The 16,015-nt window shown below is 36.1% G+C and overlaps 1 protein-coding gene across 5 annotated transcripts in view; it reads left to right on the top strand.

The window, feature by feature from the left end:
* The first annotated feature begins 721 nt into the window (after positions 1-721).
* LOC136763097 (glutamate receptor 1) overlaps positions 722-16,015 on the top strand; it is a 71,709-nt gene continuing 56,415 nt past the window's right edge. Inside the window, exons 1-2 of one of the 5 annotated variants that reach the window (XM_066716824.1) lie at positions 722-1,227; positions 1,515-1,649. In XM_066716824.1, the coding sequence (XP_066572921.1) occupies positions 1,146-1,227; positions 1,515-1,649 (217 nt within the window). In that variant the 5' untranslated portion in view covers positions 722-1,145. The remainder of the gene's footprint in view (positions 1,228-1,514; positions 1,650-16,015) is intronic. The other 4 variants (XR_010820956.1, XM_066716827.1, XM_066716823.1 and 1 more) reach the window with 4 other exon arrangements.

Raw genomic sequence — 16,015 nt, 5'->3', positions numbered from 1 at the left:
TAGAGTGTGTGGTTTTGATTATGTATTAATTAGGAAGGGGGTTCAGTCTTATTCCAAAAAACTCTCTGCAAATGTGTTAAAACGATCAACCACATTTTATATAAAACACTGTGAATATATAGTATTAAACAGCAGCACCTTTAAGTTCAAGTTAAACTATTCACCATTAGTGTATGTCTTCAATACGTTTTGGTGAGAACCCAGGGTGGAAAAAAATGAATGGTGGATATATAGAATAATGTATTTAATGCTTATTGATAATTAAAATATTTTGCTCATCACATCTCAAGTTCATTGATGTGAAAATCCAACTAACAAAACAGCAGATGAAAAGGACAATCGTGGGGGGGGGGGGGGTCACTACTGAAGGCCTTGCTATAGTGTCTATCTTGGACAATATGATAAATATAAGCCTACTCAATACGTAACTATTGGTTCAGCAGTAGTGGTCTCACAGCATCCTCAGCGGAACATATGATATATGTATGTAAGTGTTATACGATTATTGCCTTCTGTTTGGAAACAAAGGGTTCTGCTTCAGCTGTGAGAGTCCACTTGCTTTTCACAAACACAGTTACTTTTCTTCATGGGTTATACGCCACTTCAAGCTAATCCCAGCCTGCTAATGATGTCTCCTGAACAAATGAAGACACTGTTGTGACTGACAGCTCGGTGAAGCTGTGCATAGATAGACCCCGGGTGTTCAGCCCATCAATGGTATGTTCTGCAGCATGCGTAAAAATACCGCCGGGGTTAAAAATACTGTCGGTTGTTAGCATTGCACACAGGATCGTCTTAATAGAGCTGTCCCACAAAGTACGAGCTGGCAGAGGAGTGCTGAGGAGAGGAAGACCATTGCGAAAACCACTGCGAAGCGATCCCCCACCTGCGAATAATGCAGACACCCATGCGCCTCTCTCTCTGGAGACCATAGGGCTCCCAGCCACGGCGCTCAGTAGCCTCAGATATTAGCATGAAGTGCTGGCTGAGAGGGAAGAGGGTTTCTCTCAGAGCTCAGCTGATCCTGCTGTCATTTGCTGTTTAGACAGCAGTGTAACTAAGGGCACCCAGACCCGAGGAGCGACACAGAAAAGACACATCTATGGTTGGAATTCAGCTTTTTCTTCGCCCATGCAAAAGGAAATATGCAGCGCAGTTTTACCTTTTTCTACACCAGCTTTCTGGGGGTGTGTTTAGGTTCGAGTTTCCCAAGTAATATCAATATAGGTAAGTAACAGATATATGTTCTATTATGTGAGTGGTCTACCTTGTAATCTTTTGTTCACTTTGTCGGATACACGGTTTTACATGCAGGCGCTATCGATTCATTTCTGTCGTGGAAAGATAGCAAAACGTGATGCGCCGAATAAGAGTTTGAAATGAGCTGCATCACAACTGTTACTGGTCTCTCCGTAATGATGGAGGAATCCAGTTTTTTTTTTTTTTTTTTTTTTTCAGCTCTTAACTCCATTAACAATTTGATATAACATGTGTGTCTATTTCTGTTTCTTCAGGGGGATTATTTCCCACCGGTTCCCACGAATATGAAGTGTTTCGGTTTGCACTGTCTCACCACCAAGACATCCCCAAACTGGTACCCCAGGTGGATATGCTGAATATAGGCAATAGCTTTGCAATGACATATGCTTGTAAGTATAACTGTATGCGTCTCTGGATTTGAAAAAAAAAAATACATTTTACTGAGCCCATGGTGTGCACTCGATTTTCCTAGTAAGATGTTACCTTTATTTCCAATTAGTATGAATGATGATTTAATACATACAGCTGATTTGGCAAGGTTGTTGTTTTTCCTCTGCTATTTTCCATTCACTTTCTGTTTTACATATACCTGTCTCAGTGTTCATTCTGCTAAGTATCATATTTGTATTGAATGATGTATAGATCATATAATAATTTCCTTTGGATTCCTTATGTAAATGAAGCAGCTGCGAGTCTTCCTAATTGGCAGTAGATTTGTATGCAATTTGCTAGTGCTGCTAGCAGCTACTTTATTAGCAGGGTAGTACTGTGGTTCCCTTTGTACTACAGTAATCACACCGAAGCGCAATGCTGTCAGGCTATTGCAGTCCACCCACAAATTCCCTCCTAAAACCTCAATTATATGTTGTATCCACAGGTCATTTTTCCAAAAGTCACCATTAAAGCTGAAAGATTTTGGTCTACTCAATTAGTCAAGTTCATTTCCTTTTGTTTTGGTACTTGATGGCTTTGTGTGGTATACAATGATGATAGCTGGGGCAAATCTGCGGTTCTGCAAGCGTGGGTAACATTGCATTGGTTATTGCAAAGAAGGCATGCATTCGTCATGGTTTTTAAATGTCTTGACATATTCATCGATTAGTAACACGACGTCAATCGCATGTTATAAATCGTTTTTCTTGTGGCATAGACTGGTTCTCACATACACACTACTAGAGTGTTTAATGGTGTAGAATAGATCCTATATAAGATTTATTTTTCTCCCTCTCTCTCGTAGAGACTGCATTATAAACACGATAGAGATATTTATACTTAATCTCAAAACACCCCTGTGTATTTCCTATCTTTGATTAAACTGAAACCACATAGGTGTCTAAGGGCACCCCATTAAAATCCTCACAGATTGCAAAGCTATTGTAATGGTACTACTTTATGGAATGCAGTAAGGTCTGGTTAATTGTAAATGTAACATTTGTAACATTAAGATGGATTAAATGTTTCTCTAATAGCAGACAGATGTCAGTTGTAACACCTGTAATTTAATGCCTAGCTAATATTATTGCTGGCAAGTCCATTTTCCACTGGGCTGTTTCCCCTGAAGGAGTTTACAGAAATGATGCTATAAATTGTCTGTAATAGCATCAGTTTTAAAGATTAATGCCTAAGATATAAAGCACTGTGAATACTGCTTTGATTTTTAATTGCTAGTTTTGATGGTAAGGCTTTGTGTGTTCAGTTTTCCTAAACTGAGAGTCCCCCCTTCCATTCCCTTTACTGGCATTTTGAATTCTTTACGAACTACTGCAAAATCTCAGCTGCAAAAACAAATACTTCATCTATGTTTTTGTGTAACCTGAATTTCTCTCAGTGCATTGTTTGGTTATGCTTTGGTTATGTTTAAGTTAAATATGACAGCAGTAAATCCCAAGCATGGCATAATTATGTCGTGTTAAGTGTAAAAATATTGAAGAAGCATTGTAACTAGTTATGCAATGGATAAAAAAAAAATGCTGTAAGCTCATTCACATATACTAACTAAGCTCACTGCTGAACCTAAGCAATTAGAAACAATTCTAATACTTATAAAGATACAAACTGTGGTTAAATGATGCAGAGGTTTTTTAAATCCAGTTCCATTTGTTGAAAATCAGAAGACATGTCTGTCATGTGTGTCTTTTGCAGTGGGATCATTTAATGCAACGCAGTTAGTCATATATAAGCATTTAATATTTGTATGCATAAACACAGAGTATCTTATTCATCATAGTGTAAGCAAATAAGGAATAAAAACCATTAACTCATCAAGTGCTTTTTCACTGCATGTAAGTCTAAAATATCTCCCGTGATATGTCATTTTGTAACTGAATGATTATGAATATTAGAACACATAAAACCTGATAATCATCATCATAATAATAATAGTGGTAGTAGTAGTAATAAATGATTCACAATATATGTAGTAAATCCGTTTAATCAGTTGCATTCTCTTTTGGGTTTATATCTTACCATAAACAAAGGCAAATACAAATCTCCAATAACAATAATATTATCATATATTGTAAAGTCGTGCCAGCAATATGAATTTAACTTTTTCTGCCACTGTGCTAAACAAAAACATCACATTTCATATAATTTTCTAATTTAATTTAATGTAGTTTATTTCTGATGGTAATCAATATGCTCAGGGTGAACCGCCACTGATGCTTTTAAGTGAGTGAACAAACTAGCCTACTGTTTCTGAATTCATTGTGCATTTATCTTCTAATTTGTCAAATATACTTTGTACACTTTTAAAAATATATATTTTTTGTGTGTGTGTGTCAACATTCATGCAGCTGTATTCGTGTGGGAACAGCTGTGTTTGTGGATGTTTTACCATTAGAGGGCAACATTGGTTGCTGCAGTGAAGTACGATTGGTGTCTGAGCTGGGAAATCTGTTGCTTTCCAATGTCTGCATTAGAGTAGCAGGATGAGATTTCTATGTAATCTGTATAACTGATTATTTATTTTTATGTATATATGTATATAGTTATGAACAATACTTTGTACATCCTGTAGTACTGTTCCCAATCATAGAAAATGAGTATCTTCTGGAGCAGAATGTTTAAAGCAAGGGAACTGTTATGTTTGTGCGAATTATTACATATTGAGTTCTTATTTAAAAATATTGAATTCATAATATGCACTTTGATGTGAACAAATAATAATAATAATGATGATATTAATCTTAATGTTTTACATATTGCTTAAAAATATGTGATTTAATAGATTAAGCTATACAAATATTTTACACTATTTGTTATAAGCCAATTAATCAATTACCCTAATGAACAAACAAAAGGAAAATACACTTTGTCAAAAGAAAATGTACTTAATCGAAACAAAGATCTATGTTTTAGTATGGGGAAATTACTTGTTTTGGAAAAGTGGGTGAGGGGATTCTTACTCCTGTGAAAAAGCAGACACTAACCCAGGGCAACATTATGTACTCAAAAACGCTAATTAAGGTCATCAAAGGACCATACATGTAGTAATAGGAGAATATAGTATAGTCTTTGTGTATTTGTCTCTCTTTTTGTTAACTTATACTAGATATGTATAGATATGTAGCTGGGTGTTAATTTAAATCAACCATACTGGTTTCACCTCAAAACCTAGATTCTCGGAATTTAACATGTAACCTTTTTTACTACCTGGCCCCTTAAGAAGAAAAAAGAAAATAAATGATAAAATCAGTATGTTGATGACGCACAATTCAGCACTGAATTGCTTGATGTCCTTTTGTGAAAGCCTGGTAGGATTTGGCTTATTTTACACAGCTGGGTGCTACAATACAGTTTTCCTGATTGGAATTGCTTCTCAAACACCTGCTAGCATAATATAACTAGAAAAGGAAACCTGAAGACAGATTTCAGGAGCAGTGATGAGTGAGCATTTCAGGATCTTTATGCAAATTATATACATTATTTTCCCACAACATTCTTCAAAACTGTAATTGTTTAAAACACATTTATTAGTAATTCACTGTGTAAAGTGAAGTGTTGACCCTGTGAAGTAGTAAAAGAAGTAGATAATGGTGCTAAATAGAAATAGGTATGAATTCGCTCGGAGCATATTCATGAAAAGATATCCTCCCTTAACTTGATTTTTCAAACATTAGAATAACTGTTAAATAGAAGTGGCATTGGAGCTCTTTTGGAAATGCAGTTATCCTCAAGTAAATACATCTTTATTTGGGTCTGCAACTGAATAATTTGCAGCTTGCTATTAAATTAAAAAGTCAACTGTCATGAAGATCAATACATTCAAGATTTATGAATCTTAATTTAGGGATCCATCTGATGCAAAACAACAAGCTACACTAACCACTTCCCATCATGCTTTTGGGTATATATTTTGGGGTTTAAATGCTGCCTATGTATGTTTCTTCATTACATCTGTTGCTAAACAGCACTGTTAGTCATCTCATTTCACATTGATGCCAAGGAACATTTTAGTTACATTATTTAACAACTGTATAAAAGTTTTTTGAAGGAATCTCATGGTTTCATTGTTTTTTCACACTGCAGTATAGATACCGTTCCTGTTGCGCTGTACTACTATTATCATAATTACACTACATAATGGCATATGTCCTTTCTGTGACATGAGCCCTACTGGTCCTGCATAGCTATAGAAATATAATTGGATTGATGACATATCTATATAATGCTCTAGTGTAGTACTCACAGAGTCTCCCTTATTTTGGAAGCTCACTGTTCACACTGGACCTGCATTTGTAGTGCTCGGCTCTCACTTCTTGAACCAACTCCCTTCCTGTTAATCATCATCCCAGCAATTTTGTGTTGGAAAGAGTGCTATCCAGTTGGTCATTAGCAATGTCTGCTTCCAACAAGGCAATGATAATTCAAGTCTTGGCATAATGCCTGATTAAGATGGTTTCCAACTAACAAAACGAAAGCGAAAGAGTATCAGTCAGGAGCCAGAAACAGATTAGAATGAAAATTGGTGACTTTATTATTATTATTATTATTATTATTATTATTATTATTATTATTATTATTATTAATTATAATAATAGTTGTGTTATTGTTAACCATGCATGTGTTTCTATTAACAGTACATTTATATTAGTGTGCAACATATTTTCATGTTCATTTTCGCATTTATGAAACCTGTCCCCGTTAATTTGATGTATTTATGATCCTGTTTAGCACGGCTTGTTCTAGAACCTCCATATCGTGCTAAGCAAGGTATAGTTGTATAGTCTTTAAAAGCTAGTGCTTTAAATAATCAATATTAGTTAGTGTTTTAAGCAGTTTGACCGATTAATTCCTAATTCTGTTTACCAGCAAATATACTTCACTTTAATTATTTATACATTTTAGCTTGTATGTTGGATTTCTCTGCAGCATAGCTGATGTTTTTTTTTTTTTTTTAAAACAGCTCTTAAAAACAAGGCCTGCGGCACAGCTTTCTTTTGAGCAAAGGGTAAATGATAATAATAATGTTGGCTGCCTACTTTCAAATTGTATATGTGCTGTCACTCCTTGCCTTTAAAGCTGTGACAATAGAATAAGCTCCATCATATATTAAACCAATGAAGCATATTATATTACTCTCTAAAATAATGTAGATCTATAGAGAATTAAGTTGCATGATTTATACCATGATATTAAGGTTACTGTGGTATTCTTGCTTACAGTTTTCATACTGTGGAAATTGTATACCATACCATCCCTATTATGAATCCATTATTACAACTGTAAGTGTCAAAATGTTATCTGAGACAAAATCTTCATAAATTTACCCCAGAGTACTTTTATTTTTGATGTTCCTTGACGTAACAGCACCCTGGTTGAGTAAAACCAGATAATCATAACAACCAGTCTGAATTAGACTTAATAACATGCAGTGATGAATACAATTAATATTACACAGTAAATGAGTGCACCAGTCACTGGGAGGCCTGTGTTTTGTTCAGGTCATAAGTGATTTGAACTTTAGCTTTAGCACAATGAATGTGATAAATTATGCATAAAGCAAAACAAACAAATAAAAAACGACTTTGAAAAACATAGTAGGCCTGCATCTTAGAAAGGAAAATAATTAAATGAGCAAATGTATTCAGCGTGCTTATGAAAATATTCAGATTTCTGGCACATGATTATACAAGAAAGACTGAGATGACTGCAAATTCTGTGGTGCTTTGACATGTTTTACTGATGCATAGAAAGGTTATATGGTAGATTTTTGTATGTAGAATACTATATAGTAGTAGAGTGGTAGATGTTAAAATGATGTGATTTTTACAATATGCCATCTCGTGCTGTTTCGGTGAAGCCCAATCACACATAAGTTTGTTCCTTTTTTTGTATTTGGAAATAAAACAAAACTAATAATTACTGGTGTTTGCAAACCTGCAGAATCATGTCTGCTTGCATGATCTGTTTGGAATCACTGCTTAATCAAGAGCATTTAATCTATTATTTATCAACTTGTTACTAAACTGATTAGTCTCTGGAGTCTTAGTTGTAAATATTTATTATGAATTCAAGGAAGCAAAAAGACTTTGTATTGAAAATTCCTTTTAAGCAAAAATGGATTGACAGCATTTAGCTAGTGCAAGACAGCGTTCCTCAAGGGAAGCTGCATTTTAAGTATTGATATCATGCTGTGAAAAGGTGGATACATCATAACAACTTTCAATAGGCATTATTTAACTGCTCTGAACTGAGGATAATGTCAAGAATGTTATTTCCTGCTTGCAGTTTTTAGGATTCTATCAAATTACAGCAAACCAAAGAGGCATCACCCATAGCGTTTGCACATCTATTACAGTGGACAGCATCTAGCTTCTTTCCCACAGTGCAAATTAGAGGCTCTGTGTCATGGAGTAGGTTAATTCCCAGGACATTGAAACCTCTTGCCTCCAACCATTCGAGATTACATTTCACTGAGATGATAAATTATACTCCCTTAACAATCTCAGTTTGTCCCTAATTAACATGTTTCCACATCATAAGACCAGTGAATATTTCAAATTGCTTCAGAGATTTATCAATATAAACGGCAGCAGGAACTTTCAGATCAGGCTTCAAGCAGATGTGGAGGGAAAGGTGTCAAAGAAGCCCAAGGGGACCATAAGGACTGAACCTCATTTGTTTTAGATGGAAAACAACATTTTTGGTGAATGCCATACGGAGCCTATATATCTTTAACTGTCAGATAAATTGATTTCTTATTGTTAAGTGTATCATTTACCCCAAGGATCTCACATAAAAATCAGTTTGTCAAGTGATTAATAAAGGTGTGAGGTGCAGGGGGGAGGAGTGTGTGTAGGGGGTGGTCTGCCTGCCAGCCCAGAGCTTATTTTGACATGATTAGCAAGTCTTGGAACTTTATGTGAAAAAACAAATTCACAAACAGCTTTTTAGGGTTCCAAACTGCATTCAAGATGAATGTGGGACAAAGCAAGCAATCAGGATTGATTTGAGAATCAACTGAAATGCAGTCCATGTAACATGAGGGATCTTTGTATTTCATTTTAGAAACTTACTAAGCTTCAACTCGGCTACTGTTGAAATCATTGAAATTAGCATTGCTTTTTATCGATATTAAGATTCTCTGCAGCATAATGCTGTGCTAAATATTTATTTGCTGTTTCCCTATCAGAAAGCTTTGCTACAGTACACAGAATAGGCACATAGTATTCCTCATATCTTGGAATTAAAAGATAAAGAAGCTTGCCAATGGACCGTTGAATTAAAGACTTTTGTTCAGGGATTTGGACACTCCCACCAAGGGACAGCTGTAGATGACTCTTGATGCTTTAATGCACTGGTAAATGTTCAAGTATTGCTTAGATAATGGAGACAGATGGTCCTCACACTGGCAACGTTAAAGTTCCTATAAATTAGATGGAGCATTCTTTGTGATTGAACCCTTGTTATTGCATACATATGGATTTCCAATTAGGAACCAAGCAATTAAGAACAGGCCCATTTATCTTGTGCAGTGATGTTGAACTGGTAGATCTGTGGGGTTTTGTACTGTTGTTGTACATTCCCCAAAGAAGGCCTAGGCTTGTATTATTGTGGGGAAACACTTCCAGGTTGCTGCCTAGCTCACTCAGGGAAATGACTAATTAACAATAATTATCACGTTGGACAAGCCAACCTTTTTTTTTAAGCTAATTTATGCTTCCCATTAGTAATGTCCCTGCACCCATGAAATACACATACTACTACTATATTTTTTCTTGGGCTTTGCCATTCACCCACAGAGGGTGTTTAGATTTTTACAATGTACAGTAGGTCTACAGGTGCTGACTATACCCAGACTAGAATTACTTCCAGAAATCATCCGACTCCACAATTAAACGTGGGCATTGTGGACTTAATGTTCATGTACAATTATTGCTTATTTTTCTCTAAATTGTCATTCACCACTTTATAAGGAAGCAACCATTTTTATAATTGTATTGTTGGGCAACTCTAAATTCTATACATTCTAAGCAAAGAATCATAATCGAATCCTCTTCGCCTTATACCTTCATTTTATTCACTGCAATTTGAAAACATATTCATTTCATGAAAACAAACAGGGTAGAGCTCAGTTTAGTTGCACAGTTTACATTGGCATTTTGAGAAATAAACAATGAGTGAGAGAAAGGTATTATTTGGAGCGATCATTTCCAATTTCATAAGTGTAATGGTACATTTTAGCAAAGTCTTTTGTCCTTGTCTTTCCAATAAATAATACATTCACAATCTCAAGCATCAAGCAAAGTAAAAAGTTGTTGCACTGTCAGGGGTTTTTAGATGATTCAGCAGTATACATAAAAGTTTATTTGAACAGATGGGACTGTTACAATTGCAGTAAGACACATTTAGAGTTTGATGCATTTCAAAAGGTAGTTCAGCATGAATTCTGTCTGCCTGCTCCAAAAAAATCCCCAGCCCTCCATCACCGCTCTCAACCAGAGGAGCAGTTTAGTCAGTTGTTTGGTAGTGAAACAAGTGGAATAAATTGCTTTGGATTTATGTTTATGTCTGCTAATTTATTGGTCTCAGATACCTGCTGAAATTACCACTTGTGTAGTTTTTCAGTTAATATAAAAGCCCTTAGCCTTCAGACAAGTTTTCACACCTTATTGATAAAACATTTTGGCAATTTGACTACACACATACTCCGTTATCAGTTATATGATCAAAATTGGTGGCAGCATTCTAAGTTATGCCCTGGGGTGCTGTCAATCAAAAGCTGTACAGCAAGGCTGTAGAGATTAGACTTAACATCAGGGAGTGAAAAGTAAATAGTATTTTATTGCTTTGTTCCCCCAACAAGATATCTTTTCAGGTACTGTATATATTTCAGTGCACCAAACCATCTTTATACCAATGTGTCAGTCTCTGATGTGGAAAATGATAGGTCTGCTACTGTAACTATCAGAGAGTTTTTTCACAAGCCAGGCAGTCTATTTTAATGACTTAAAACATTAGGACACATTGAGGTCCTTCTGTAGTGCCAAAGAAATAGCTGTGGGATAGGGTCAAATTCCATAAAGGCAACGTAACATATCCTTTGTCAGTGCAGTCAGGTCTCCCTGCATCGACACAGCCACACTCACATTCTGTGGCCTACAGTCACAGCCTCACTGTTGATATTTGGCAGATATTACATTAGTTTCATGACTATCTCTGAATATGAAATAACGTTGAATGCCTTGTGATTAATTTGATAGAAATTGTAACACAAACAAAGTAATACATATTGAAGCAGTCAAACGAATAATTTAAAACCAAATACCTGACACTAATGTTTAAAAGATGCAGTGTTATCAGTAAGTGTTTATGTAAAGGCTGTGTGAGTTCTCCCTATAAATACATAAATACAATAATAATACACTAAAGCTCAGCTGTTCCTGTCTTTTTGATGAACTTTCCATTGGACACACGCATGTCTTCTTAACCTCTGAGTAGAGTATAATAATAATGGGGTATTCACATGGCTCCATGGTCACTTAATAGAAGTGTTTTGTTAACAAGGACAAATCAAACAGATGCCATTCTTATTGACTACTGGTGCACTGCAATACAAATAAAGAATCAAACCTGGTTACATGTTTTTATTGCTGTGTGCAGTATAGTTGTGTACAATATTTGAAATTGTTTGCAGTCATTCATACATTAAAAACAGTTCTTCTCCAGATCAGTAATGTTGATCCGCTATTCACTCAGCAGCAGGAATACTAAACAGATGATTAGTTTGCTCCATATGGTAATTAAGCACCAATTTTCTCCTCAGCAAAGGTGTAATGCTTAATTTACAAGTTTCTTTCATCTTTCCAATCCAGTCCCAAAGTATACCAGTGACAAATGAGTCAAATGGTTATTCTGCATTGCTGGGAATAAAAGTGGAAGGATATGTCATCTTAACTTTAAAAAATTATGTTCATAAAACAACACTGCAAAGTATTGTCAGCTTGTGAACAAGCAATACATAATCTCAAACTAGAACTGTACTCGATATGTGGGAGATATGGAGAAGTGGAATGTAAAAAATTGGTCAATTGGATGGTTGTCCAAACCTCTTTTCTGTCCGTCACTCAACAGCAGTTACTGGGCACAGTTTTTGCTATGAGCAGAGTTTTCTTTCCCCCTTTGATTGCTACTCTTATTAGCCTTTGCTGACAAAAGAATTTGATTAGACCTTCAAAAAAACACTGCACTTTCTGGACAGAAACCCTATATCAAGCATCCTTTGACTGCTGGATATGTTGTTCCTATTTGCTCCTCATTTTAAGTATCATTTCATGACCAGTAAAATCCACAAACATTGTGAAATAAACATTGAATATGTGTATTTACAGGAAGAAGTCATTCCCAGTGTGGAATTTAGCTTGAGTAAGCCATACATGTTTATTCAAATTTAATCTTTCCCCGTGGTTGACCTAGGGTCCTACCATGGACTTGGCTCAGGCACCATGAAATGGACTGAGCATGGTTTTTATTGTTTTGAAACTCCTGAACAATATGTTGCATAATGTAAAATGAATCCCATGGGCTGCTGGTTTCCCAGGGGAGCACACAGGCAATTTAAAACGAGCAATACCGTCTGCAGTTAAGCTCAGAGTTCTGTGTAACATGCAAATTATTTCAATTCATGAGACAGATTAGCTTTCATCAGCCAGCATCAGAAAACCGACATTAAGGACCACCTGGGGTCCAAATAGTCCCCATGGTTTTAGGTTTATAAATTGGGGAATTGTCTGGTTTAATTAATTTATTTTTGTTCCATTTAGCAGACAAGAAAAATAAGGACATATGGAAGTGTAGAACATCTACAATACCAATCAAAAGATGCTCACAACATAAGAAGTCCATCAGCCCATAATTCTACAAAAGAAAGAAAAAAGCAAATCATAATAAATAAACAAATGATCTTAATTAGCCAGTGTTTACTTTAAATAAATAGGTGTTAAATAGAGCCAAACCCCCTGTTTCGCTCTATTTAATTTGTCTCTGGAAAGTTCAATTTTTATGGTTACAAAATGCATGTAATATGTTCTTGTTTTACATACAAATTGCAATATTTAGCCACATATTGTATTGGAAAACTTTGTTGCTGCATCAAGTCCCTTGACAGAGAAATGTAAGTTAAGTTAATCTTGTGATTTGACACATCATTCCTTCAGCACTCACTCAGATGCAAAGTTATTAAGGATAGCAGTAAAGGCAGGGAATAACAATTTTAAGATGGGTGAAAATGGTGGCAGTTGCAGTCATATTTGGCAGATCCCTGTATGTGATCTGTCGTAATGCATAAGCAATGACAATGTTCAATTTGAAAATGTTGTCAACATAAGCAGCTGTTGCTGAAATCATTTAGTGTTGGCCTGGAGCAAATGGGTGGTCAGAGAGGCTTGTTTTGCTATGACCCCTCAGATCAGACACTAGGTAAAATGAAAAATCTTCAAGGAAGGACAACTGAAATCAATCAGTACGAAGCAAAATCACAGATCCTATTAAAATGGCAGCGGCAGAGATCAAATCAAACACAAGCTCTGGGAACTGTCTCTTCAAAATTCAGTTTGCTGGATGAGACAGCGACATATTGAGTGGTTTAAGGGTGATCAGGGAACATGGTTACCAATTGCAGCAGTATTTAGGCCATAAAATCTAATTTGGAGTGTGCCAAAAAGGAACCTTACTTTAATGTGTTGTACAGGAAATCCTCAGGGTAAGGGCACACCGCTGAACTCCGATGAAGCTCTGTGTTTGGGTTATTTCCATCTCTGCCTGTCTTCCTCTCCCTGTATGAAAGTGCACATCACACTGTGACTTGGGCTAAGGTCAGGAAACAGACTGGAATTTCAATCTGTTTAGTAAATAGTCGGACGTGAGACCCATAGCAAAACCTCACAGAGTGAAGAAAGCAAAAAACAAATCCAAAACAATAGCATTATAATAAAATGGAAAACAGATGGCAGGCATTTTGGCATTACAGGAAGTTCCAGCACTTAAACACAGCTGATCAGGCTAAAACAATATTATTTCAATCCAGTGTGCGATCCAGCTGCTAATAGCATGTCTAGTAAATGCTTAGCTTGCATTGACAAGGCTTTTGTTCCAGGGTTTTTGTTTTATTATTAAAATGAACCAGTTCTTTAGTAGAATACAGAACTAACAATATGACAAATCAAACAGTTCTGATCCACTTCCATTCTTAAAGGTTATCTTTCATTTCTTGTCCCTCTTAGTTTAGCATACATATGATGTACACATCAAGCCTTGAGTTATACATACACATTGGTTTTAAGTATTCTTATTTATATTTAATGTATTATATGTGTACTATATATTTCAAAGGAATGCATTAATGGCTTTAAGGTATATTCCATATGAACGAAACAAATAATGGAAGGACAAAGACAAACGGTAATAATACAGTGAGGGGAAAAAGTATTTGATCCCCTGCTGATTTTGTACGTTTGCCCACTGACAAAGAAATGATCAGTCTATACTTTTAATGGTAGGTGTATTTTAACAGTGAGAGACAGAATAACAACAAAAAAAATCCAGAAAAACGCATTTCAAAAAAGTTATTAATTGATTTTCATGTTAATGAGTGAAATAAGTATTTGACCCCTTCGACTTAGTGCTTGGTGGCAAAACCCTTGTTGGCAATCACAGAGGTCAGACGTTTCTTGTAGTTGGCCACCAGGCCACCATCTCAGGAGGGATTTTGTCCCACTCCTCTTTGCAGATCCTCTCCAAGTCATTAAGGTTTCGAGGCTGACGTTTGGCAACTCGAACCTTCAGCTCCCTCCACAGATTTTCTATGGGATTAAGGTCTGGAGACTGGCTAGGCCACTCCTTTGTTGCCTTGGCTGTGTGTTTTGGGTCATTGTCATGCTGGACTACCCATCCACGACCCATTTTCAATGCCCTGGCTGAGGGAAGGAGGTTCTCACCCAAGATTTGACAGTACATGGCCTTGTCCATCGTCCCTTTGATGCAGTGCAGTTGTCCTGTCCCCTTAGCAGAAAAACACCCCCAAAGCATAATGTTTCCACCTCCATGTTTGACGGTGGGGATGGTGTTCTTGGGGTCATAGGCTTCTGTGGACAGGTGTCTTTTATACAAGTAACGATCTGAGATTAGGAGCACTCCCTTTAAGAGAGTGCTCCTAATCTCAGCTCGTTACCTGTATAAAAGACACCTGGGAGCCAGAAATCTTGCTGATTGATAGGGGATCAAATACGTATTTTACTCATTAACATGCAAATCAATTTATAACTTTCTTGAAATGCGTTTTTGGATGGATTTTTTTGTTGTTATTCTGTCTCTCACTGTTAAAATACACCTACCATTAAAATTATAGACTGATCATTTCTTTGTCAGTGGGCAAACGTACAAAATCAGCAGGGGATCAAATACTTTTTTCCCTCACTGTAAATAAACACTCATATGCATATATGATTCGTAATAATTATGGATTATGCTTTACAGTAGTGACAGCATTGTGTTGTGCATGCCTGCTTATCAGGTCAGTTTTGTCGTAGCATCTGAAAACTCTTTGCAAACCACTTCTATGAAAATGGTCTACCATCTAGTAGTGTCATGCTTATATTGTGAACTTGTTATACTTGTTCTATAATAATTCTATATATATATATAATTCTAGTTATATATAATTATCTACTAATGTGTTTTTGAAGCAATGTCACTTCAAGTAGCATAACATTAGTCTTGGAGTTTCTCAGCCCAGTGCTCCCTCAGAAGCACACTTTGTTAATTCCCTAAAAGCCGTTCTCCTTCTCTGTATTATTTGGCCAAGGAGCCCTTCTTCCTTAAAATCACTCTGAATCGACTGTGTAACACGTAGCAGGCCTATCACCCTTTGCTTAAGCTGGCATTTAAATTTTAAAACTTCTGGCAACTTATCGTCCTCATACACATCTGCATAAGACAGACCGTGCCACGGTTCAGTTATAACTGCCAGACTGCTCTAACCACTAGTCAGTTAGTGTCGCATTTACTTACATTTAGCCCCAGTGCGATGTATTTATTTGTTTATTTATTTATTTTGCTTTAACTGCCATCAGAAATACAGGATCTGATGTAGGATTGGATTTTTTTGTGTTCCTTTAATATTTTTTTTGCTATGTCTATCACCTTTACAAAATTGTCTTGTTATATTTTCTTTTTGCTTTTTAACTGGTACCTTTCCAGCTGTAATCAACACTGTTCATAGTTTATAGCACTGAATACATATATTGTACAGCTC

Source organism: Amia ocellicauda, chromosome 11 (genome assembly GCF_036373705.1).
Source record: "Amia ocellicauda isolate fAmiCal2 chromosome 11, fAmiCal2.hap1, whole genome shotgun sequence".
Lineage (NCBI taxonomy): Eukaryota > Metazoa > Chordata > Actinopteri > Amiiformes > Amiidae > Amia > Amia ocellicauda.
The sequence above is the reverse complement of the archived record's forward strand: the minus strand, read 5'-3'. Positions and strand labels throughout refer to the sequence as shown.